Source organism: Entelurus aequoreus, linkage group LG05 (assembly GCF_033978785.1).
Source record: "Entelurus aequoreus isolate RoL-2023_Sb linkage group LG05, RoL_Eaeq_v1.1, whole genome shotgun sequence".
In the NCBI taxonomy this organism is placed as follows: Eukaryota; Metazoa; Chordata; class Actinopteri; order Syngnathiformes; family Syngnathidae; genus Entelurus; species Entelurus aequoreus.
Genome location: NC_084735.1, coordinates 6,275,524 through 6,299,294, shown reverse-complemented (window position 1 = coordinate 6,299,294; position 23,771 = coordinate 6,275,524). Strand labels below are relative to the sequence as shown.

The following is a 23,771-nucleotide window of genomic DNA, read 5'->3' as shown; positions in this document are numbered from 1 at the left end:
TGTGAATAGTGCTGTATAATAGACTGTAATTATATTATTCACATGTGAATAATGCTGTATAATAGACTGTATTTATATTCACATGTGAATAATGCTGTACAATAGACTGTATTTATATTATTCACATGTGAATAAAGCTGTATAATAGACTGTATTTATATTATTCACATGTGAATAATGCTGTATAATACACTGTATTTATATTATTCACATGTAAAAAAATACGTAAGTGTTTATTGTCTATTGTGAGCGAACTGTGGTGCTGAATTTCCCCCAGGGATCAATATAGTACTTTCTATTCTATCGGGATATAATTTTCCCTGCATTCCCTTCCCTGCGAATCAAATTTTTCTGCGAATCGATCAGAAAGTCACTCAAAATATGACAAATTGTCAATGCACGAGTGCAGTGATTCTCACGCTGTTTTTCACAAAGTAGCACCTCAGCAAACGCTTGGCTCTCCAAGTGCCACCGCAATGACCGATATTTAAGTACGGTGGCGTAGTAGCCCCAAGTATCCATTAAAAACAAGCATGTTCAATATTGTTTTGGGCACCGTAACGTTACACAGTTTGAAAAGTTACACTGTGTTTGAATATTTAACAAAGTCATTCTATGGCGTACCACTAGATGGAGTTTGAGACTCACTGCCAGATTACACTTTCACATGTTTAATAGTATGTGACCGAGTTCCTAATTAGTAGTGTTTTGAGTTATGGCATTGATGGATTTTTGTTTGAGACCCAACAAAATGCTCACAATGCATTGTTTGTTTACACTGTGTAGCCACAACTTTAGCTTTGGCCTGGACAATCAATACACATACTGCCTGTACATGGACCGTAATCATGTGATTGTTTACATAACAACTCGACAAGTGTGGCAGTCTATTTCCACGCCATGTTGTCGTCCCACTAGAAATGTTTCACTCAGAATTGGACTTACTTCCTGTTAAAGGGGTCATGTTATGATTGTTTTCTGACATGTAAACACTTCCATCAGGGGTTCTTAGCCTTCTAGACCCCGCGGCCCAACTTTTCCACTACAGAGGGGCCTGGGGCCGAATCAAATGTTAACACTGAATTACCGTAGTAGTCTTACTCTTGATCTGAATCATATTTAATAATTAGATGAGGTGTGAATGCTCCGATGCTGAAGTTGAAGTGAAATGCTGACAGAATGTAGTAGGACTGTAAGAATATTTTGAATGTTGAAGAGTTTGAATTTCCAGGAAAAACAGCATTTGGTTTGGAACTTGGGATAGTGTTAGTTGGATGAGTTGAATGTGAAATGGTTGGAATAGGTTGAAAAAATGTGCAAATTGTGGAAGTTTAAAAAATGGACAGTTTATTTTGCAAGGGGAAAATGTCCCTGAACACTGGGAATTCTTGGAAATCCGGGAATTTAAAAACATTGAAGGAGAGCACACAATTTTGAACAGGCCGAATATTTTGGAGTTGGAACGGTTTGAATCGGATGAAAAATGTGGGAATTGTGGAACTTTGAAAAATGTCCCCTTTTTATTTTCAATGGGAATTTCATGGACATTTGAGAATTTCGGGGAAAGCGGGAATTTTTGGGAGAATGTTAAAAGACTTGAATGTTCTGAACGAGTTGAAATTGTTGGTGTTGGAATTTTCAAATCGGTCGAGAAATGTCGAAGTAGTAACATTTTTAATTGAGAAATGGTGTTAAGGAATTTCGGGAAAACCGGGAATTTTTCCTGTTAAAAAAACAACTTTGTTTTTTTGTCCTGATTAAGAGGAATGTTTTGACGGTTGAAGTGGGTTGAAAAATGTGGAAGGAGTAGTCGACAGAAAAAAAGGGATTTCTGGGAATTCCTGGCATGTTTTTGAACTTGTAGAAATGATAGTTTGAATTTCCAGGATGGTGGAATGTGTCGAAGGTGGAATGGTTTGAATCGGTTGAAAAATGTGGAAATGGTGGATGTTTGAAAATGATCCATTCATTTTGAATGGGAAAAATGTCCCGGAAAACCTGGAATTCTGGGTAATCGGGGAATCTGTCAATGAAAAGATGAATAAATAGATGAATTTTGGTGTACAAAACATATGTGAATTACAAAATTATATATAACCTACTTACAGTTTAACAGGTGAAACCTTGCCAAATGATTCTAAGCACAAAGATTGTTTTCAAGGCTTAGGTCAGGCTGATTACAAAAATAACTACTAATCAAATATTCTGCAAAAGATGGGACTGATGAAAAATACATGTGCATAAAACTACATAGTGGTAGAAGTAATAAATAACAATGTTTATTAAGTAAACTGTTTATTGAATTTAAGTACAAATGAAAATACAGCTTCACCACTTTAGTCATACTTTTAGCTTCAGACTTCTTCTGTTTGTTTGATATTGTCATTACTGCCACAAGTGGTGGAAAAGTGTACTACAACAGACTACCATACAGACCACAGCCGAGAAGCATGATCTTTTTTGGCGGCCCAACAATACGGCCAAGAAACACTGGTCGACATAACATTTGATGGTGGTTCTTTGGTCATAATGTTTGTTTTACACACCATTCTTAAGCCGTTTTCTGAGGAGGCGACGTTTTGTGGGCGGTCTTATTTACGTGCCTCCGATGGTTTTGCGTAATTGGGCCCCTGCAGTGGAGTGGTGTTTTTGGGAAGTGTGTGTGGTGGGAGGCTGCTTATTTGTTATCAGGGTACACAACTGATTGCAGGAACATTTACACTACCGTTCAAAAGTTTGGGGTCACCCAAACAATTTTGTGGAATAGCCTTCATTTCTAAGAACAAGAATAGACTGTCGAGTTTCAGATGAAAGTTCTCTTTTTCTGGCCATTTTGAGCGTTTAATTGACCCCAAAAATGTGATGCTCCAGAAACTCAATCTTCTCAAAGGAAGGTCAGTTTTGTAGCTTCTGTAACGAGCTAAACTGTTTTCAGATGTGTGAACATGATTGCACAAGGGTTTTCTAATCATCAATTAGCCTTCTGAGCCAATGAGCAAACACATTGTACCATTAGAACACTGGAGTGATAGTTTCTGGAAATGGGCCTCTATACACCTATGTAGATATTGCACCAAAAACCAGACATTTGCAGCTAGAATAGTCATTTACCACATTAGCAATGCATAGAGTGTATTTCTTTCAAGTTAAGACTAGTTTAAAGTTATTTTCATTGAAAAGTACAGTGCTTTTCCTTCAAAAATAAGGACATTTCAATGTGACCCCAAACTTTTGAACGGTAGTGTATGTCGGTCTTTCAGACCCATTCCACACCTTTTCAGACTCAAACACATATGTAGTCCCATTTGTTTAGTTCGGTATATTTTGACTATGCAATTTCATATTTTAAACTTAATCTAATATTGCAACAAATACTATCAGTGTTTACCCACACATTCATTTATTTGTGGCGGCCCGCCACGAAAGAATTACGTCCGCCACAAATAAAAAAAATAAAAACTTTTTTTTTTTTTTTTTTGTCCTGTCCAGCTTCTCAGGCAAATCATATAGTAGATGTAGATGCCCATATAGGCTGTTCAGATTTTTACTTTACAAAAGAGAAGTGTAGGATACTTCTCTTGTTGCCTTATTTGTATTTGACCACTACTGTTTTCTGTTTATTTGTTACTGACTGTGGCAGGACACCTCTGCCTCTGTTTCACTTTATGTTGCTGGTAAATAATATGGTTGTAGTAGTAGGCTAAAGTTACATTATTTAGTATTAAAGGGGCAGAGCTTTAAGAGACATTTTAGCTTTTATATTTTATAAGATATATTTTTTGTAAGAACCCCAATTAATAAATATATTTCAGTGAATAGCTTATTGTTCAAATCTGTATATAAATATGTACATAAAGTGTTGTAATTATATTGTAAAATGGATGGATGGACGTTTAAAACAAAACTGTTATTATTAATTGGTAAGTATACATTTTTTGAGCCTTTTTAGAGAAAATCATATCATTGTAGTAAATTATGCAAATTGCTCGATGATGTCATGGACATATGCGGTCCTCTCCAAGGTTTCTCATAGTCATTCACCGACGTCCCACTGGGGTGAGTTTTTCCTTGCCCGTATGTGGGCTCTGTACCGAGGATGTCGTTGTGGCTTGTACAGCCCTTTGAGACACTTGTGATTTAGGGCTATATAAATAAACATTGATTGATTGATTGATTGATGGTGACCACGCCCCCACCGCCACAGGTATCTTGGCAGTTTATGGGAAACACTGACTATATTATTGCACATTCCAAACATCAAAATAAGTACTTAAATATCTGCTCGACTCGTGATTTAGAACCAACTTACCCATCAAATTGTACAATGTAAAAATTATTTTTCGGTAAAAAACTGGTAGCTCAGTTGCCAGAATATTACCACAAAACAAAAAGTGTAATATTGTTTGTCCATTTGCAGTAATATACACTGTAAAAACAACGACCGTATATTTTACAGTAAATCTCTTTTACCATTGACTTTTACAGTATGCATTGTAAAAAAACATGCTACATTTTATGGTAAAATTTCGGCAGCTACACTTTACTCTAAAATCTACATGTTTTTCTTACTGCGTACGTAGAAATATATAACAATAAATAATTGTGTAATGAAGCAATTTAAGATGTATATATTATTCACTGTTACAAGTGGCCCTCTGAGGGCAGCCATGACTGCCACGAGGCCCTCGATGAAAACCAGTTTGACACCCCTGCACTAGATGCAACACCAGTGGGTTTTATTAACACAGATACAAATGTATATATCAGTGGTCCCCAACCTTTTTGTACTTGCGGACCGGTCAATGCTTGAAAATTTGTCCCACGGACCGGGAGGAGGGGAGGGGTAGTAAAAAAAAATAATTTTTTTTTGTTTTTTTTGTTGCCATAAATAAATACAATCATGTGTGCTTACGGACTGTATCCCTGCAGACTGTATTGATTTATATTGATATATAATGTATATATTGTGTTTTTTATGTTGATTTAATTTTTTTTATTTTTTAAATTTTTTTTATTTAAAAATTATTATTATTATTATTTTTTAAACTTCTTGTGCGGCCGCGGCCCGGTAGACCGGTACCGGGCCACGGACCGGTACCGGGCCGCGGCCCGGTGGTTGGGGACCACTGGTATATATGACAGATATTGCCCTCCAAAATAGTCCCTCTCTTTTTGATGACATTAGAGGAACTACTACAGCGTGTAAATGGGATAAAACAAACATGTTTACTTGACCCACTTCCTGGGAAACTTATCAAGGAACTGTTTGTAATATTAGGACCATCAGTGCTAAATATCACTTTTCTCTGGCACCGTTCCCCTAGCATTCAAAAAAAGCGGTTATTCATCCTCTGCTCAAAAGACCTAACCTCGATCCTGACCTCATGGTGAACTAAAACATGCTTTTATTCCGTCAAAGTATAATTTTGCAGAGGTATTTGACACACTCTGCTGCTACATTCCTGCAGTGTTTAGTGCTGGGCTGACAAATCTGCTCGCATGTGCGGCTGAAAACAGGAAAAAATCCTTTCATTCTCATTTTTCACCTAAAATAAATCCATAAAAAGTGGATCAAATAGAGTAAGAATTGGGGAAAGAAACATTGTCAACAGACCGTAGCGACGTGATCGCGTGCACACAGCATCGTTTCTCTTGCCAGTCGCCACATGCTAGCTGAACTGGCCAGTCAACAACTAAAGATAGGAACTTGATTGTAAAAAAACATATTTCTATTGCTCGATGTTGTGATCATTCATGTCTTTGAGTTTCTCTGTCGCTCAGATGGCGTCTGTACTTGAGTTAATAGTAGTTATTGTGTGCTAAAAGCCAATACGATGCTTAAAATACTTTGGAAAGTTATGGACTTTTAGGCTTCTGCGTAACGTTTGCAAACAGCCGCTTTTTGTGGGCTCCCACTGAATTTTTCCAAGGACTTGACACAAAGCACCATTTGTGGGTTCTGAGGACTCACCACATTGACAACCTATCGCAGAGCTGGGCAAATATTTTGGTTCAAACACTGAACACTGAAGGAATCATGCAGAGACAGAGTTACATTTTACTCATGAGGAGAGACGTATTGGGCTGTACACTTACCGTAATTTCCGGACTATAAGCCGCTACTTTTTCCCCTCGTTCTGGTCCCTGCGGCTTATACAACGGCGCGGCTTATTTACGGCCTGTTCTTCTCCGACACTGACGAAGAGGATTTCGGTGGTTTTAGTACGCAGGAGGAAGACGATGACACACTGATTAAAGACTGACTTTTCATATACCGGTAGGCTGGTTATTTTGATAACATACAGGCGAGGACTTTGTATTACTTTGCACCGTTGTATTATTTGTACTCTGCACGAATGCTGTTCGCCATGTCAAAGATGTGAAAGTTTGATTGAATGATTGAAAGATTTATTGTTAATAAATGGGACGCTTTGCGTTCCCAAACAGTCATCTCTGTCCCGACAATCCCCTCCGTGGTAGCAGGAACCCCTATATACTACGCTAATTACACATCAAAACCCTGCGGCTTATAGTCGGGTGCGGCTTATATATGGAGCAATCTGTATTTTCCCCTAAATTTAGCTGGTGCGGCTTATAGTCCGGAAATTACGGTAGTTACAGTTCCAACCTACGCTCTAAGGCAGAGCCCACGTTCTCCACTACCGTGTTTTTCGGACTATAAGTCACAGTTTTTTTCATAGTTTGGCCGGGGGTGAGACTTATGCTCAGGAGCGACTTATGTGTGAAATGATTAACACATTAGCGTAAAATATCAAATAATATTATTTAGCTCATTCACGTAAGAGACTAGACGTATAAGATTTCATGGGATTTAGCAATTAGGAGTGACAGATTGTTTGGTAAACGTATAGCATGTTCTATATGTGATAGTTATTTGAATGACTCTTACCATAATATGTTACGTTAACATACCAGGCACCTTCTCAGTTGGTTATTTATGCCTCATATAATGTACACTTATTCAGCCTGTTGTTCACTATTCTTTATTTATTTTAAATTGCCTTTCAAATGTCTATTCTTGGTGTTGGTTTTTATCAAATACATTTCCGCCAAAAATGCGACTTATATATGTTTTTTTCTTTCTTTATTATGCATTTTCGACCGGTGCGACTTATACTCCGAAAAATACGGTATTTATTTGAGAGGTCCCTGGTTACATCACTGATGCTGCTTCTGAAAGAACGGGGGTAATCTCAGCAGCCCCAGTTAGATACAATATATGATTATTCAGAAATGGAAATGTGCTGACACTCGTGACATCGCCCTGTCTCTGCTTTGTCTGCGTCAAGGTACTCGATGTTCGCCCTTGGCAGTCAGCAGGCCGGGTCTGGACACAAACACTGATACGAGACGACTCGCTATCCAAGATTGCAAGTTGTCCCTTTGCACAGATAGAAAAGTAAAACTTCAGCACAATTGATAATAACTATAGCAACGGCCTTTAAGCATAAGAGTTGTGTGATAACTTACACATAATTATTCTAACACTCGGGGGGCCACATTGAGAGAAAACATGTATCTGGGGGGGCCAATGTGTATGTGTGAAAATCTGCTGTACAGTTTGGGTCCCTTTTTTTCCAGGAACACTTAACGCCAAATGTCACAATGTCTGATAGAATTTTCAAAACGTTATGACAGACCACCTCAAAAAGGAATTTTACTGTTTTTTACTGAATAAGACACACAAAATGTACATTAAAATAAAGAAAGTGAGATTTAATATATTAACTATGAACAATAAAACACTGAAAATTAACAACATATGAACATCTTTTACTTCTCAGACCAGCTCCTCAATGGACATATTTTACAATCAAGCAAAACACAACAAAAAATATGAATGCAAAGGCTAATTAACACCTACAATATGATATATTATCACTTTTATGCAGAAATTTGCTTCCGCGTCTGTTCCTGACACTTGCGTTTCGGGCTGGCTGCTCCGAAAACAAACCCCGCCCACTCTGCTTAGTCCTGGTCTGATTACCGTAATAACTCCTAAAACACTCAAAAGCGCAGATTCCAACCTTTGGAATAATTTCTATAGTTCAAGACTTACGGTCATTTAAAAACAGATCATAATGGCAGGTACAGTTTTGATGTAAAGGTCTAAAAAAAAGATGTGCAGCGTCCGGCGGGAAACAAAACTGTTTCTTGTCGGCCGTAACCACACCAAAAACATTCGTAAAAAACTTCTATCTCGCCAAACTGGTCATTGTGGGCCGTAGAAATCATGTCAAAACCAACTCTTAGTCTCCTGTCTTATCAACAGCACCCGCTCGCTCTTTCTCACCTGCACCAACACACACTCACGGCACTTCTACAGTTAAGAATATTCATTTATGGATATTATTTAATGAAATGCTGTAACTCGATTAAAGGAATGCTAATAGAAAGATATGTTACACAGACACACTTTTTTTCCCACGCTTACATTTCATTGTGCAACATGTGAATGTTTTAAAGGGAACTAAATGTGATCCCTTTTTAAAAGGGGTACACATTCCTTCCAAAGCAGGACCTCCACCCAGACATACAGTACCAGAACATAGCTCCTGAAATGTTCCCTTTATTAGAAAAATTATTTCATGGAAATGACTGCTGTCATTTGATTATAATAACAAGATATTTACCGTAATTTCCGGACTATAAGCCGCTACTTTTTCCCCTCGTTCTGGTCCCTGCGGCTTATACAAGGGTGCGGCTTATTTGCGGCCTGTTCTTCTCTGACACCGACGAAGAGGATTTCGGTGGTTTTAGTACGCAGGAGGAAGACGATGACACAATGATTAAAGACTGACTTTTGTTAGGCTGGTTATTTTGATAACGTACAGGCGAGCACTTTGTATTACTTTGCACCGTTGTATTATTTGTACTCTGCACGAATGCTGTTCGCCATGTCAAAGATGTGAAAGTTTGATTGAATGATTGAAAGATTTATTGTTAATAAATGGGACGCTTTGCGTTCCCAAACAGTCATCTCTGTCCCGACAATCCCCTCCGTGGTAGCATGAACCCCTATATACTACGCTAATTACACATCAAAACCCTGCGGCTTATAGTCGGGTGCGGCTTATATATGGAGCAATCTGTATTTTCCCCTAAATTTAGCTGGTGCGGCTTATAGTCAGGTGCGGCTTATAGTCCGGAAATTACGGTAAATGTCATGTTTAGGACAGGTGTGCTGGTGGTATGGCCGCAGTGTGCACGTCTGATGTTGCTCACTGAATGCTCAGGGAGGGTTTTTTTGCATTTGCTCACACCCATGAGACATTAGAGGGAACATTGATTATGATCTGCAATGTGACGTATATCCTGTGTAGATCAGTACATGGCATGACGTAGTACTACTTGTTTACAAAAAGACATGTTCAATTGAGGCTGGCAATAGTTCTAATGATAGCACCGTGTTTATGTTTGAGTGTCTTACTACTGCAGTTGTGTTATTTCGGACATTTTGTAATTATTGCACCTATTTTTTCTATTCTAACATTTTCCTGTTAGCACCTGTGCTCCTGGTGAAAAAGCTAAGCCTAGTTAAGGTTTAGTGACCAGCAGGCTCTCTAACACGCGCCAGACGGCGTCATAAATGTGAAATAAATACACAAAACCACCAAACAAATAACTTATTACCCTCATTTTAACTGTTTGCAAATGCACCAGATCATTGAATTTCAATCATTTAGATTAAATAAAGGGTTTGAATATTCACATCATGTATTAATATAACGCATCTCTCTTTTTTGTAACCCGGTTAGGGAATGTAGTGTACTTGTGTAGTTATTTCCCCATGTTTCTGCACAATAACTTAGATATGGTAACACATTTATGCATTTTTATGTATCAAATATAAAAATTGCAATTTTGGAGAGGAAAAATGGCAATTATTTCTTTTCCCTAAATCGTGCAGTCGTATTTCCAGCGCCGACTTCCTAGTCCAAGGTTAATTAGACTAGACTTAGACTTCCTTTTTATTTTCCTTCAAATTTGAACTTTACAGTACAGATAAGAACAACATTTTGTTGCATTAGCTCATGGTAGTGCAGGATAAAAAAGCAATAAGGTGCAGATATAAATAATAAGGCTGCAGCTAACGATTATTTTTCTATCAATTAATCTATAGATTATTTTTTTCAATTAATCGGTTAATCTATAGATTATTTTTTCGATTCATCTATAGATTATTTTTCCTTTTACCGATTTATTTTTTTAATTTAAAATGAAGATGAAAAAATAAATGTAGGCCTGTTTTTTCAAAAGGCATGGCTTTTATTTACAAAAAAAAAGAAGTATGGCCACTCAGTCAACATTGACAACAACATGACTAAATATTCTGTAACAATGTAAACATTTAAAACTTTTAACATTTAACAAAATTAAAAGTAGCTTATTTGCTTTTTAATGTGCAAATATAAAAGTAAACATCCAGTGCAAATCTTAATATTCTGCAATAGTATAAGCATTTCAAAAGTAAAAGTATTGCTTATTTTGCTTTAAAATGTGCAAAAATAAAGATAAACATCCAATACAAAAAAGTGCAAAACGAAATATTCTGTAACAACAGTGTAAACATTTCAACAAAAGTGAAAGTATTGCTTATTTGCTAAAATGTGCAAAAATAAAGATAAACATCCAATACAAAAAAGTGCCAATCTAAATATTCTGGAGCACTGTAAACATTAAGTATTGCTTTTAAAATGTGCAAAATAAACATCCAGTCCAACACAGTACACAATAACCAATTCTACTCATTCCAGTGAGTGACTAACAGTTGTAATGAAGAAAGGTTAGCATGTCTACTTGCTTTGCTTCTTTTCTTGTTTACAATATTCCCAGCAGCTGAAAATAGGCGCTCAGAAGGGGTCGATGTGGCTGGAACTGAGAGCTAATTACCGGTAGCCTTCACCTCAAGCCAGGACTGCGAGTGAGCTGAGCTCCAGTTTATATTCCTAGAAGGTCAACGGGCTCATAGTGATGTTACTAGTAGTTGACTGGGAGGTGTTTATTATCATTTGGGGAGAGTCCGCTGCCTGATGCTCACCTGCTAAACACCTATCTGCTAGACGCTGAAGCGCTGACTACATGCGCTCTGAATACGCACTGCTGATTGGCTGACAATGCTTTGTATAACGCTTTGTGTGTACCAATCAGATAGTTGTGTGGGTGGGACAATGCTGCGTGCTGAGGCAGCCGCAGAAGGAGCGAAGCAGCTTGTTAAGACTTTAGCAGCTAAAGTTAGCTTTAGCTTAGAAACTCGTTCGGTACACCCCCGTACCGAACCGAAAGCCCCGTACCGAAACGGTTCAATACAAAACACGTACCGTTACACCCCTAGCAGATACAAATGACACATTCATGTTTTTGTGTAATGATGACAACGTATACTCGCGCGGACGATTGACTAGTTGATGGTTTTCTTTTCAAATGTTCGTTCATAGCCGTTGTGCTGCTATGATAGGCCATTTCCGCTCGACACAGTGTGCATACAACAACATTATTAGGCCGTGTATTGAAATACTCCCACACTTTTGACCACTTTTGGCGTGATTTTTTTCCCCCTCGCTCGCACAGTCTGCTTTGCGCCCCGCCATGACGGTAGTGTGACGTAAATATGCGACGCGTCGACGCACAAAAACGGCGTCGACGTATTTACGTAACCGACGACGTCGACGCGTCGTTTCAGCCTTAATAAATAAATAAGATTACTGTACAGATAAATATATTGCACTTTAGCATATGCATCCACGTTTATGGATGTATGTTATATTGTCTTTATATTCCAGCCACTTAATCTAATGAGAGGTGCCACATGAAGGTTGAGCCTCAGGGGAAGTTTGCCACATGGTGGCAGCACAACACATCAATATTTATCATGCACTCCTTGTTATATCATTTTGTGTAGACTAGGGGTGTAACGGTACACAAAAATTTTGGTTCGGTACGTACCTCGGTTTAGAGGTCACGGTTCGGTTCATATTCTGTACAGTGAGAAAACAACAAAATATACATTTTTGGGCTATTTATTTACCAAATTTGCAAAATCTTCCACCAAAAATATTTTTCTTAATGGAATATTTGATGTGAAGTAATGGGAGCCTTGGATAGGTCAATAATTCATAATAACATTGATTTTGATTCAATATTATGTTTTGAGCAATGACAGTTTGAAAGAAAAAGAAACAGCTTTGTTTTGTTAGTCAACATTGCAACTTTTTGTAAATGACATTTCACCTTTGAGCTTTTTTATTTCAGTTTTGTTATGTTTTTGTTTATTTGAATAGTATTTTTAGAATGTGCCGTGGGCCTTTAAAACATTAGCTGTGGGCCGCAAATGGCCTCCGGGGCACACTTTTGACACCCTAAAAAATTAAATGTGATAAATCTATGGATAAAAAGCAGAGCCTGGCGACGCATGCGCATTTATCATAACTCTCTCTCTCTCTGTCTCTGCCCCTCCCTCACCAATGCTGCTGCACGCACAATTTGTTTTGTTTTTAACCCCTTCTTAACCCTGAACGTACATTGAAAATACACGCAACCCTAACTCAAAATGCCGGACATTTGAGGCATTGAAAAGAAACTCTGCCCTGACAGCTCCGCAAAAGAGGACATGTCCGGTGAAAAGAGGACGTATGGTCAGTCTATCCTAGCCCGTTAGCTGCTAGCATGCCGTGTGTTGTGCCTCGGTGTGCATTGTTTACACAACGTGCGTTACGCTACTTAATATGTCCAGTGTTTCCCACACATTCATTTATTTGTGGCGGCCCGCCACGAAATAATTACGTCCGCCACAAATAAAAAATGTTTTAAAAAATTTGATTTTTTAATTTATTTTTGTCCTGTCCAGCTCCTCAGGCAAATCATATAGTTGATGTAGATGCCCATATAGGCTGTTCAGATTTACTTTACAAAAGAGAAGTGTAGGATACTTCTCTTGTTGCCTTATTTGTATTTGACCACTACGGTTTTCTGTTTATTTGTTACTGACTGTGGCAGGACACCTCTGCCTCTGTTTCACTTTATGTTGCTGGTAAATAATATGGTTGTAGTAGTAGGCTAAAGTTACATTATTTAGTATGCACAAATTAAAGGGGCAGAGCTTTAAGAGACATTTTAGCTTTTATATTTTATAAGATATATTTTTTGCAAGAACCACAATTAATAAATATATTTCAGTGAATAACTTATTGTTCAAATCTGTATATAAATACGTACATAAAGTGTTGTAATTATATTGTAAAATGGATGGACGTTTAAAACAAAACTGTTATTATTAATTAGTAAGTATACATTTTTTGAGCCTTTTTAGAGAAAATCATATCATTGTAGTAAATTATGCAAATTACTCGATGTCATGGTGACCACGCCCATAGCCACGCCCCCACCGCCACAGGTATCTTGGCAGTTTATGGGAAACACTGATGTCCGTGTGGAAACTCGTTCTGTACACCTCCGAACCGAAACGGTTCAATACAAATACACGTACCGTTACACCCCTAGTGTAAACAAATGTTTATTTTTTTCCTTGTTTTGCTTCTAACTTGTCTCCTGTTTCAGCAGCAGCAGCAGTCGGGCCTGATGAGCCGAGTGACCGACACCGTCAAGAGCATCGTTCCATCATGGCTGCAGAAGTACTTTAAGAATGGAGACGCTCCAGAAGAAGAAGAAGAAAGAGGAGGAGGAGGAGATTTGTTAGAATTGAGGGGAAATTGCCAGACGCCTCCTCTTCCTCCGAACGGCAGCGAAGAAGGACCTCCTTCTTTGGATGGACGCCACACGCCGGAGGCCAGCACCAGTAACGCAGGTCAGCTTGTGTCCAGGCTGCAGGCAGCAGAGAATGAAGGTGACGTCATTCAAGTCAAGTGTGTTTCTTTGTCACGGCAGAGCCCTCAAACAGCCGGGCGTCCCTCAACTTTCAGGACTACATGCTGTCACGGCCCCCGCTCCACCGCTCCCACCTCCCCTTTCGCCCGCTGGACGCCTCCTCCCCCAGCAGCCTCTTCTCCCAGCCCTCCACCTCCTCCGCGCCGGGGCCTTTCTCCACGGGCTTCTCCTTGGTCAAGGAGATCAAGGACAACCTGTCGCAGCACGAGGACGACAACATCTCCACCACCAGTGGCTTCTCCTCGCGCGCCTCCGACAAAGGTAGCGCGCGTCAATGTCGCAAAATGAATTCCGTCTTAACCGCGGCCGCTCCCTCTGCAGATGTGCCCGCCTCCAAAACCGCCTCGCTCCCGCAGCTGTGGTCGCCGGAAGCAGACAGAAGCGTGTCCGTGCCGCAGCCCTCTCAGTCTGGTCTGAAAAGGCCCGCCTTCAACCTGTCTGTCTTCAGCACCTCCGCCAATGTGAGTCTTCATGGTGGCCCAGTGAAAAGACGCATGGTTGACTGTGACTAGGGATGATGTTTGATAAGGAATTATCGAGTTCGAGCCTATTATCGAATCCTCTTATCGAACCGATTCCTTATCGATTCTCTTATCGAGTCCAGATAGGTTGTTGTATATAAATGATAAATGGGTTATACTTGTATAGCGCTTTTCTACCTTCAAGGTACTCAAAGGGCTTTGACACTATTTCCACATTTACCCATTCACACACACATTCACACACTGATGGCGGGAGCTGCCATGCAAGGCGCTAACCAGCAGCCATCAGAGGCAAGGGTGAAGTGTCTTGCCCAAGGACACAACGGACGTGACTAGGAAGGTAGAAGGTGGGAATTGAACCCCAGTAACCAGCAACACTCCGATTGCTGGCCAACTTCGCCACGCCGCCCCAAAAAACACACAATATAACACACAATAAAAACACACAATATTTGGTTTAACAAAAGCTCACTTTTATTATATAATAAAAAAATAAAATCTAATAAATAAATAAATATTGACTGTTACCCCCCTAAAAAAAATAAATAAATATTGACTGTTGTTACCCAAAGTATATTAAGTGGGATTTTTCAGAGAAACAAATATATACAGTAACACAAAAACAAGCTGTCTCTGTGATCACTATAGGTGTATAAATAATAATATAGTGTTAAATAAAATCAGTCCCTTGGGCACAAAACTGAAAATAATACAGCTCTCCAAAAAGTGCACTTCTGCTGCTATTGGAACATAACTGTTTGTTATGATGCTTTGACATTTTTGCACTTTATTTCTTTATTGAAAGAAAATTCTATGAAGAGAAAAGTTGTTTGCAAATGTGGTTACAATGCTAAAAAATGAAAAGTTAAAGCTAAAAAAAGAAATACACTTTATTGAGTTAACATTATTTCTTTATAGGGGGAAAAATTTTATGAGCGAGAGAATATAACTACACTACCCAGCATGCAACGGGAGTTACGAGCATGCGCGGTAGCCCCGAAAAGTGTTGCATGTTGCCACGCTGTGAAAGTAAACGTCAAGAACTCAGCCAACACGCCTCGTGTGCATTGTTTATAATTAGACAGACAACACATCTACAGTGTGATTTTGTAACGTTTACAAGGAAAGAAAAACAAAAGTTAAAAAAGGGAGATATGTTGTATATATATGTATGTGCTGCGGTTGTTTTAAGAATGTTGCGACAGCTGCCGTAAAGGAGGTGCGTTGCTAGCCTGGTTGCTATGTTTCCGGTTGGTCGTAAAAGTGTTGGTCATGTGTTTGTACCCTGCTCAAATCTCTCAGTAAAGTTATTCGATGGATGATAGCTTTTGTTTTGAACTTTATTACACCTTGGAGCGCTTTTTCCCGTCCATTGTTTTCCTGCTTTCGCTATCTGCGCCTAATGACTGAGCTACATGACGTCAATTGTTGTGATGTCCCACGGAGCATTTCTGGTCGGGACGGGATTCGAATAAAGAATCAACTCTTTTCCTTTACTATAGTGGTCTCGATAACGGGTACCGGTTCTCAAAAAGGGATTCGAGTCCGAGGACTCGGTTCTTTTCTTATCAAACAACCGGGAAAACCGGTTTCGGGTATCATCCCTAACTGTGACCTCCCTGTGCTGCAGGCCACGCTCAACAGCACCACCTTGAACTCCAGCCAGCTGGGAGATTCGCCCTTCTACCCGGGCAAGACCACGTACGGCGGAGCGGCCGCGCTCAAGACCTCTCACACTCGTCCTGCGACACCATACCAGGTGAGCTTGTGGTAATTGTGCAGGTGTTTCTACAAAGGCCGATACACCATAAGTCAATTAACCGTCAAGAACATTTACAGGCATGGGATTTTTCCCTCTATAGTCGGAAATCCATCTTTTTTTATCTCTGTAAAAATATAACAAAATATTTTTCGTTTTTTTTTTCCCGACCTACAGTCATGGTCAAAAGTGTACATAGACAATTATTTCATCCGCAACCGCATCACAAAAGTCGTCATCCACCCGCAATCCACCCGAACTAACATTTTATCAAAACCACAACCGCCCACCACCCACCCGTTGTTATATATCTAATATGGACGATACAAGGCATTCCTGTTAAAGAAATGAGACTGATCCAATGCAGCAGAGACATTCAATGCGTGCCACGCAATAATATCTCTTGGCCACGCATTAGAGCAGGGGTCACCAACGCGGTGCCCGCGGGCACCAGGTAGCCCGTAAGGACCAGATGAGTAGCCCGCCGGCCTGTTCTAAAAATAGCTCAAATAGCAGCACTTACCAGTGAGCTGCCTCTATTTTTTAAATTGTATTTATTTACTAGCAAGCTGGTCTCGCTTTGCCCGACATTTTTAATTCTAAGAGAGACAAAACTCAAATAGAATTTGAAACTCCAAGAAAATATTTTAAAGACTCGGTCTTCACTTGTTTAAATAAATTCATTATTTTTTTTACTTTGCTTCTTATAACTTTCAGAAAGACAATTTTAGAGAAAAAATACAACCTAAAAAATGATTTTAGGATTTTTAAACACAAATACCTTTTTACCTGTTAAATTCCTTCCTCTTCTTTCCTGACAATTTAAATCAATGTTCAAGTAAATGTATTTTTTTATTGTAAAGAATAATAAATACATTTTGATTTAATTCTTCATTTTAGCTTCTGTTTTTTCGACGAGGAATATTTGTGAAATATTTCTTCAAACTTATTATGATTAAAATTCAAAAAAAATATTCTGGCAAATCTAGAAAATCTGTAGAATAACATTTGAATCTTATTTCAAAGTCTTTTGAATTTCTTTTAAAATTTTTGTTCTGGAAAATCTAGAAGAAATAATGATTTGTCTTTGTTAGAAATATAGCTTGGTCCAATTTGTTATATATTCTAACGAAGTGTAGATTGGATTTTAACCTATTTAAAACATGTCATCAAAATTCTAAAATTAATCTTAATCAGGAAAAATTACTAATGATGTTCCATAAATTATATTTTTAATTTTTTCAAAAAGATTCGATTTAGCTAGTTTTTCTCTTCTTTTTTTTTTCGGTAGAATTTTGAATTTTAAAGAGTCGAAATTGAAGATGAACTATGTTTCAAAATTTAATTGTCATTTGTTTCGTGTTTTCTCCTCTTTTAAACCGTTCAATTAAGTGTAAATATCATTAATTATTAATAATAACAGAGTTAAAGGTAAATTAAGCAAATTGGCTATTTCTGGCAATTACTTTAAGTATGTATCAAACTGGTAGCCCTTCGCATTAATCACTACCCAAGAAATAGCTCTTGCTTTCAAAAAGGTTGGTGACCCCCTGCATTAGAGCATACTTGCCAACCCTCCCGGTTTTACCGGGAGACTCCCGGTATTCAGCCGGAGCTGGAGGCCACGCCCCCTCCAGCTCAATGCGGACCTGAGTGGGGACAGCGGCGACAGTCTGTTTTCACGTCCGCTGTAGAGTGATCGAGGGCGAGTTCTTGGTTTCTTATGTGGGTTTATTGTTAGGCAGTTTCATCAACGTCCTCCCAGCGCGGTAACAACACACAACAACAGCAGTCACGTTTTCGTCTACCGTAAAGCAGTTCGTCTGCCGTAAACTGCAATGTTGTGACACTCTTAAACAGGACAATACTGCCATCTACTGGAAAGCCTTCAGAACACTGAAATTCAAGTATTTCCTTTTATTTATATGTATAATAAAATAAATATATATATATATATATATATATATATATATATATATATATATATATATATATATATATATATATATATATATATATATATATATATATATATATATATATATATATATATATATATATATATATATATATATATATATATATATATATATATATATATATATATATATATATATATATATATATATATATATATATATATATATATATATATATATATATATATATATATATATATATATATATATATATATATATATATATATATATATATATATATATATATATATATAGGAAATTCTTGAGTTGGTGAATTCTACCTTAAACATATTCCCCTCTTAACCACGACCCCGTCAGGCAGTGTTGCCCTGTTTGAGACTGTCACAGCATTGCGGTTTACGGCAGACGACCTGCTTTACGGTAGGACAAAAACGTGACTGTTGTTGTGTGTTGTTGCCGCACTGGGTAGACGTTCATGAAAACTGCCTACAATAAACCCACCTAAAGAAACAAAGAACTCGCCCTCGATCATTCACATGGGTAACAACATTTAACTATGTATTTTTTTTCCTGAATTGGTTCAACCGCCACCCGCCCGAATCTATTTAAAATCTTTTTTTTTCGTCATACAACCGCCCGACCCGCGGTTTACCCGCGGACTCCGCGGGTGTACCCGCTAACCGCGCATCTCTAGTACATACATTTGTAAAGAACATCATGTCATGGCTGTCTTGAGTTTCCAATCATTTCTACAACTCTTATTTTTGTGTTATTGAGTCGAGTTTTGAGTTTTTTGGAACATACATGCATAGACTTAGACTTCCTTCTTATTGTCATTCAAATTTGAACTTTACAGTACAGATAAGAACGAAATTTCGTTACATAAGCTCATGGTAGTGCAGGATAAAAAAGCAATAAGGTGCATATATAAATATATATAAATAATATATATATAATATATACACTACCGTTCAAAAGTTTGGGGTCACATGTAAATGTCCTTATTTTTGAAGGAAAAGCACTGTACTTTTCAATGAAGATAACTTTAAACTAGTCTTAACTTTAAAGAAATACACTCTATACATTGCTAATGTGGTAAATGACTATTTTAGCTGCAAATGTCTGGTTTTTGGTGCAATATCTACATAGGTGTATAGAGGCCCATTTCCAGCAACTATCACTCCAGTGTTCTAATGGTACAATGTGTTTTCTCATTGGCTCAGAAGGCTAATTGATGATTAGAAAACCCTTGTGCAATCATGTTCACACATCTGAAAACAGTTTAGCTCGTTACAGAGGCTACAAAACTGACCTTCCTTTGAGCAGATTGAGTTTCTGGAGCATCACATTTGTGGGGTCAATTAAACGCTCAAAATGGCCAGAAAAAGAGAACTTTCATCTGAAACTCGACAGTATTCTTGTTCTTAGAAATGAAGGCTATTCCACAAAATTGTTTGGGTGACCCCAAACTTTTGAACGGTAGTGTATATAACATAAATAAATATATATAAATAAATAAATAGATTACTTTACAGATAAATATATTGCACTTTTTCACATGCGTCCACGTTTATGGATGTATGTTATATTGTCTTTTTTATTCCAGCGAGTTAATCCATCTTGGGGGGAGTTGAGGGGATAATTTAATTATGATGCGTTCAAGAGTCTTACGGCCTGAGGGAAGAAGCTGTTACAGAACCTGGAGGTTCTGCTTCGGAGGCTGCGGAACCTCTTTCTAGAGTCCAGCTGTGAAAACAGTCCTTGGTGGGGGTAGGAGGAGTCTTTGCAGATTTTCTGAGCCCTGGTCAGGCAGCGGCTTTTTACCATCTCTTGGATAGGAGGAAGAGGAGTCCCGATGATCTTTTCCGCCGTCCTCACCACTCTCTGGAGAGACTTCCAGTCTGAGGCTCTGCAGGCTCCAGTCCAGACAGAGATGCTGGTGGTCAGCAGGCTCTCTATAGTGCCTCTGTAGAATGGGGGGAGGGAGCATACTCTCGGCATCAGAGCGAGTGAGTGAGGGCGGAGTTTTGCAATGTTCCTGAGGTGGTAGAAGAAGGAGTTGTTTTACGTGAGCCTCAAAGGTCAGGTGTGGGTCCATTCTAAATGTTCTCCCTTCTCCCCCCACCTGCGGCCCCCAGGCCCCCTCTGCTTATTTTCAGTCTTTTTCATTAGGTTCAAATCACCCAGGTGTGAATGAATGATGGATTCTCACTTCTCTGTGAAGCGCTTTGGGTGTCTATACCAGTGTTTTTCAACCTTTTACTTCTATGTGAAGTGCTTTGAGTGTCTATACCAGTGTTTTTCAACCTTTTACTTCTATGTGAAGTGCTTTGAGTGTCTATACCAGTGTTTTTCAACCTTTTTTGAGCCAAGGCACATCTTTTGCTTTGAAAAAATCATTAAGAAACGGAACTCAGTTGACAGTAAAAAGTCGTTGTCACAATTGTTGGATATGACTTTAAAGCATAACCAAGCTTGCATCAATATAGCTCTTGTCTCAAAGTAGGTGTACTGTCACCACCTGTCACATCACACCCTGACTTATTTGGACTTTTTTGCTGGTTTCCTGTGTGTAGTGTTTTAGTTCTTGTCTTGCGCTCTTATTTTGGTGGCTTTTTCTCTCTCTTTTTTGGTATTTTCCTATAGCAGTTTCATGTCTTCCTTTGAGCGATATTTCCCCGCGTCTACTTTGTTTTAGCAATCAAGAATATTTCAGTTGTTTTTAATCCTTTTTTGTGGGGACATTGTTGATTGTCATGTCATGTTCGGATGTACATTGTGGACGCCGTCTTTGCTCCACAGTAAGTCTTTGCTGTCGTCCAGCATTCTGTTTTTGTTCACTTTGCAACCAGTTCAGCTTTAGTTTAGTTCCGCATAGCCTTCCCTAAGCTTCAATGCCTTTTCTTAGGGGCACTCACCTTTTGTTTATTCTTGGCTTAAGCATTAGATACCTTTTTACCCGCACACTGCCTCCCGCTGTTTCCGACATCTACAAAGCAATTAGCTACCGGCTGCCACCTACTGATATGGAAGAGTACTACACGATTACTCTGCCAAGCTCTAGACAGTACAGGCACTCAACAACAACACATCATTTGCAGACTATAATTACTGCTTTGCAAACAATATTTTTAACCGAAATAGGTGAAATTAGATAATCTCCCACAGCACACCAGACTGTATCTCACACAGTGGTTGAAAAACAATGTAATCCATTATTATTATTATTATTATTACATGCTTGCTTTTACCATAGTGGAATGAAAAGAAGTGTTTGAATGATCTTGTCCTCATGAAGTGTCTTTGACAACGCTAGCATCACACAGTGCAACTAGTTAGCATGTAGCAGCTAACATGGACAACATGATCACAAAACCAAATACCAGCACACCAATGTGGGAATCCAGGGCCACAGCTTTTTCATTGCAGCCACACCTTGAAAATAAGCTTGTTGGTTGTTTTTTTTTGTGGAAAACAAATTGAAGTAATAATGTATTGTAGCTCCCGGAAGAAATCACACTATGTTCAACTTTTATTACCAATCTTATAACAAAGGGCACTATTCCAACGGGTTTTATTTCCCGTGCAAACACTTTGGTCTACGCACTTCCCTTAGGAACACACAACAACACTTCCTCATTCTCCGCCAATCACCTGCCAGGCACGCATGGTTTGTTTACAAACATGGGAAATATGACATCAAATCCAAGCCACACAAATATAAAACATGAACATTAGCAGGTTGTTACAGCATGAATTGATATTTATATAGCTTGTTATTTTAGCACTGTTGACAAGTGATGTACCAAAAACTGAACCACCGAAAAGTGACTTTGATCACCGAAAACCGCGCCGCCGAAACTGGATGTAAACAAAACGCACGCCATTGTTTGGAGTGTGGTCAACATGTCTTCAATGTTGACGTCGTTTCTAATGTATTCTAGATGGACAGCCATCTACAAAATGTGCAAATATTAAGAGAACAGTGGCAGCTTTTAAGAAGAGAAAGTCCAACAGAAGTGGTCCTTAAACACAACAACGTTTTATAATACCACCGTAAAAAGATGCTGGATTGGTTGCTAGTTGTTTTTACTTAAAAAAAAAACTCATTAAAATCTGTTAATACTAATTAACAGATTTGTTTTTAAATGTATGTTTACAAGTTTTGAGTCTTTTCAAAGAAACAAATAAGCAAATTACTCTGACGCCACGTGACCACGACGAACCACCAACGGTATCTTGGCATCTGAAGAGAAACCCCTTAAATATTTCAGTTCAAACCTTTGGAGCAAGATGAGACCATCAACACTAAGAAGTCACTTTGCTGAATGTGCGCGACGACAACAAACACAATCACCCGACAGTCCACACTCACTTTGCGTTCGGTGAACAAGCCAGGTCAGTGTAAACACAGAAGGTGTGGTTAAAAACATGGTGCTGTTGTATACTGCTGCAAAACGAGCATTTTTTAAAGTGTTGTCATAGGGCTGGACTGTATCACAATGCAAGTTTTTTTTTTATATTGATCGATATTGACAACTATTGATATTTTTTTTATGGCCTATGGAAAATATTGACCAGAAGAAAAAAGTATGAAATGTTAATATTTTCATTTGAAATGTAACTTCCTCTGATTACAATCCCTCAGCTAAACAGGCATGAAAGAAATGTCAACACAAAACTCAATGTAAATACAATTCTAAAATCACAATAAACACTGAACAATAACCTTTCAATTAAGCTTCAAAATGAAGGAATTTGTAATAAATGCTTCATAAATGGTAAATGGGTTGTACTTATATAGCGCTTTTCTACCTTTTTTTAAGGAACTCAAAACGCTTTGACACTATTTCCACATTCACCCATTCACACACACACATTCACACACTGATGACGGGAGCTGCCATGCACGGCGCTAACCAGGCCCATCAGGAGCAAGGGTGAAGTGTCTTGCTCAAGGACACAACGGACGTCACTAGGATGGTAGAAGGTGGGGATTGAACCAGTAACCCTCAGATTGCTGGCACGGCCACTCTCCCAACTTCGCCACGCCGTCCCCATGATAATAATAATAATAATAATAAAAAAGTGTAACAACGATTGTAAGATACATCCTAGGATGCACATCATCAGTTATTATCTATTATGTTAGATCCACTATGGACTGGACTCACACTATTATGTTAGATCCACTATGGACTGGACTCTCACACTATTATGTTAGATCCACTTTGGACTGGACTCTCACTATTATGTTAGATCCACTATGGACTGGACTCTCACACTATTATGTTAGATCCACTATGAACTGGACTCACACTATTATGTTAGATCCACTATGGACAGGACTCTCACACTATTATGTTAGATCCACTTTGGACTGGACTCTCACACTATTATGTTAGATCCACTATGAACTGGACTCACACTATTATGTTAGATCCACTATGGACTGGACTCTCACTATTATGTTAGATCCACTATGGACTGGACTCTCACACTATTATGTTAGATCCACTATGGACTGGACTCTCACTATTATGTTAGATCCACTTTGGACTGGACTCTCACACTATTATGTTAGATCCACTATGAACTGGACTCACACTATTATGTTAGATCCACTATGGACTGGACTCTCACACTATTATGTTAGATCCACTATGAACTGGACTCACACTATT

General features: G+C 38.5%; 1 protein-coding gene across 2 annotated transcripts in view; it reads left to right on the top strand.

Annotated features, from left to right (window-relative positions):
- Positions 1-23,771, top strand: part of LOC133650064 (nuclear pore complex protein Nup153-like) — a 61,581-nt gene that overhangs the window by 3,571 nt on the left and 34,239 nt on the right. For both annotated transcript variants that reach the window (XM_062046861.1, XM_062046860.1), the window contains exons 2-5: positions 13,579-13,825; positions 13,906-14,166; positions 14,227-14,366; positions 16,018-16,146. In XM_062046861.1, the coding sequence (XP_061902845.1) occupies positions 13,579-13,825; positions 13,906-14,166; positions 14,227-14,366; positions 16,018-16,146 (777 nt within the window). The remainder of the gene's footprint in view (positions 1-13,578; positions 13,826-13,905; positions 14,167-14,226; positions 14,367-16,017; positions 16,147-23,771) is intronic.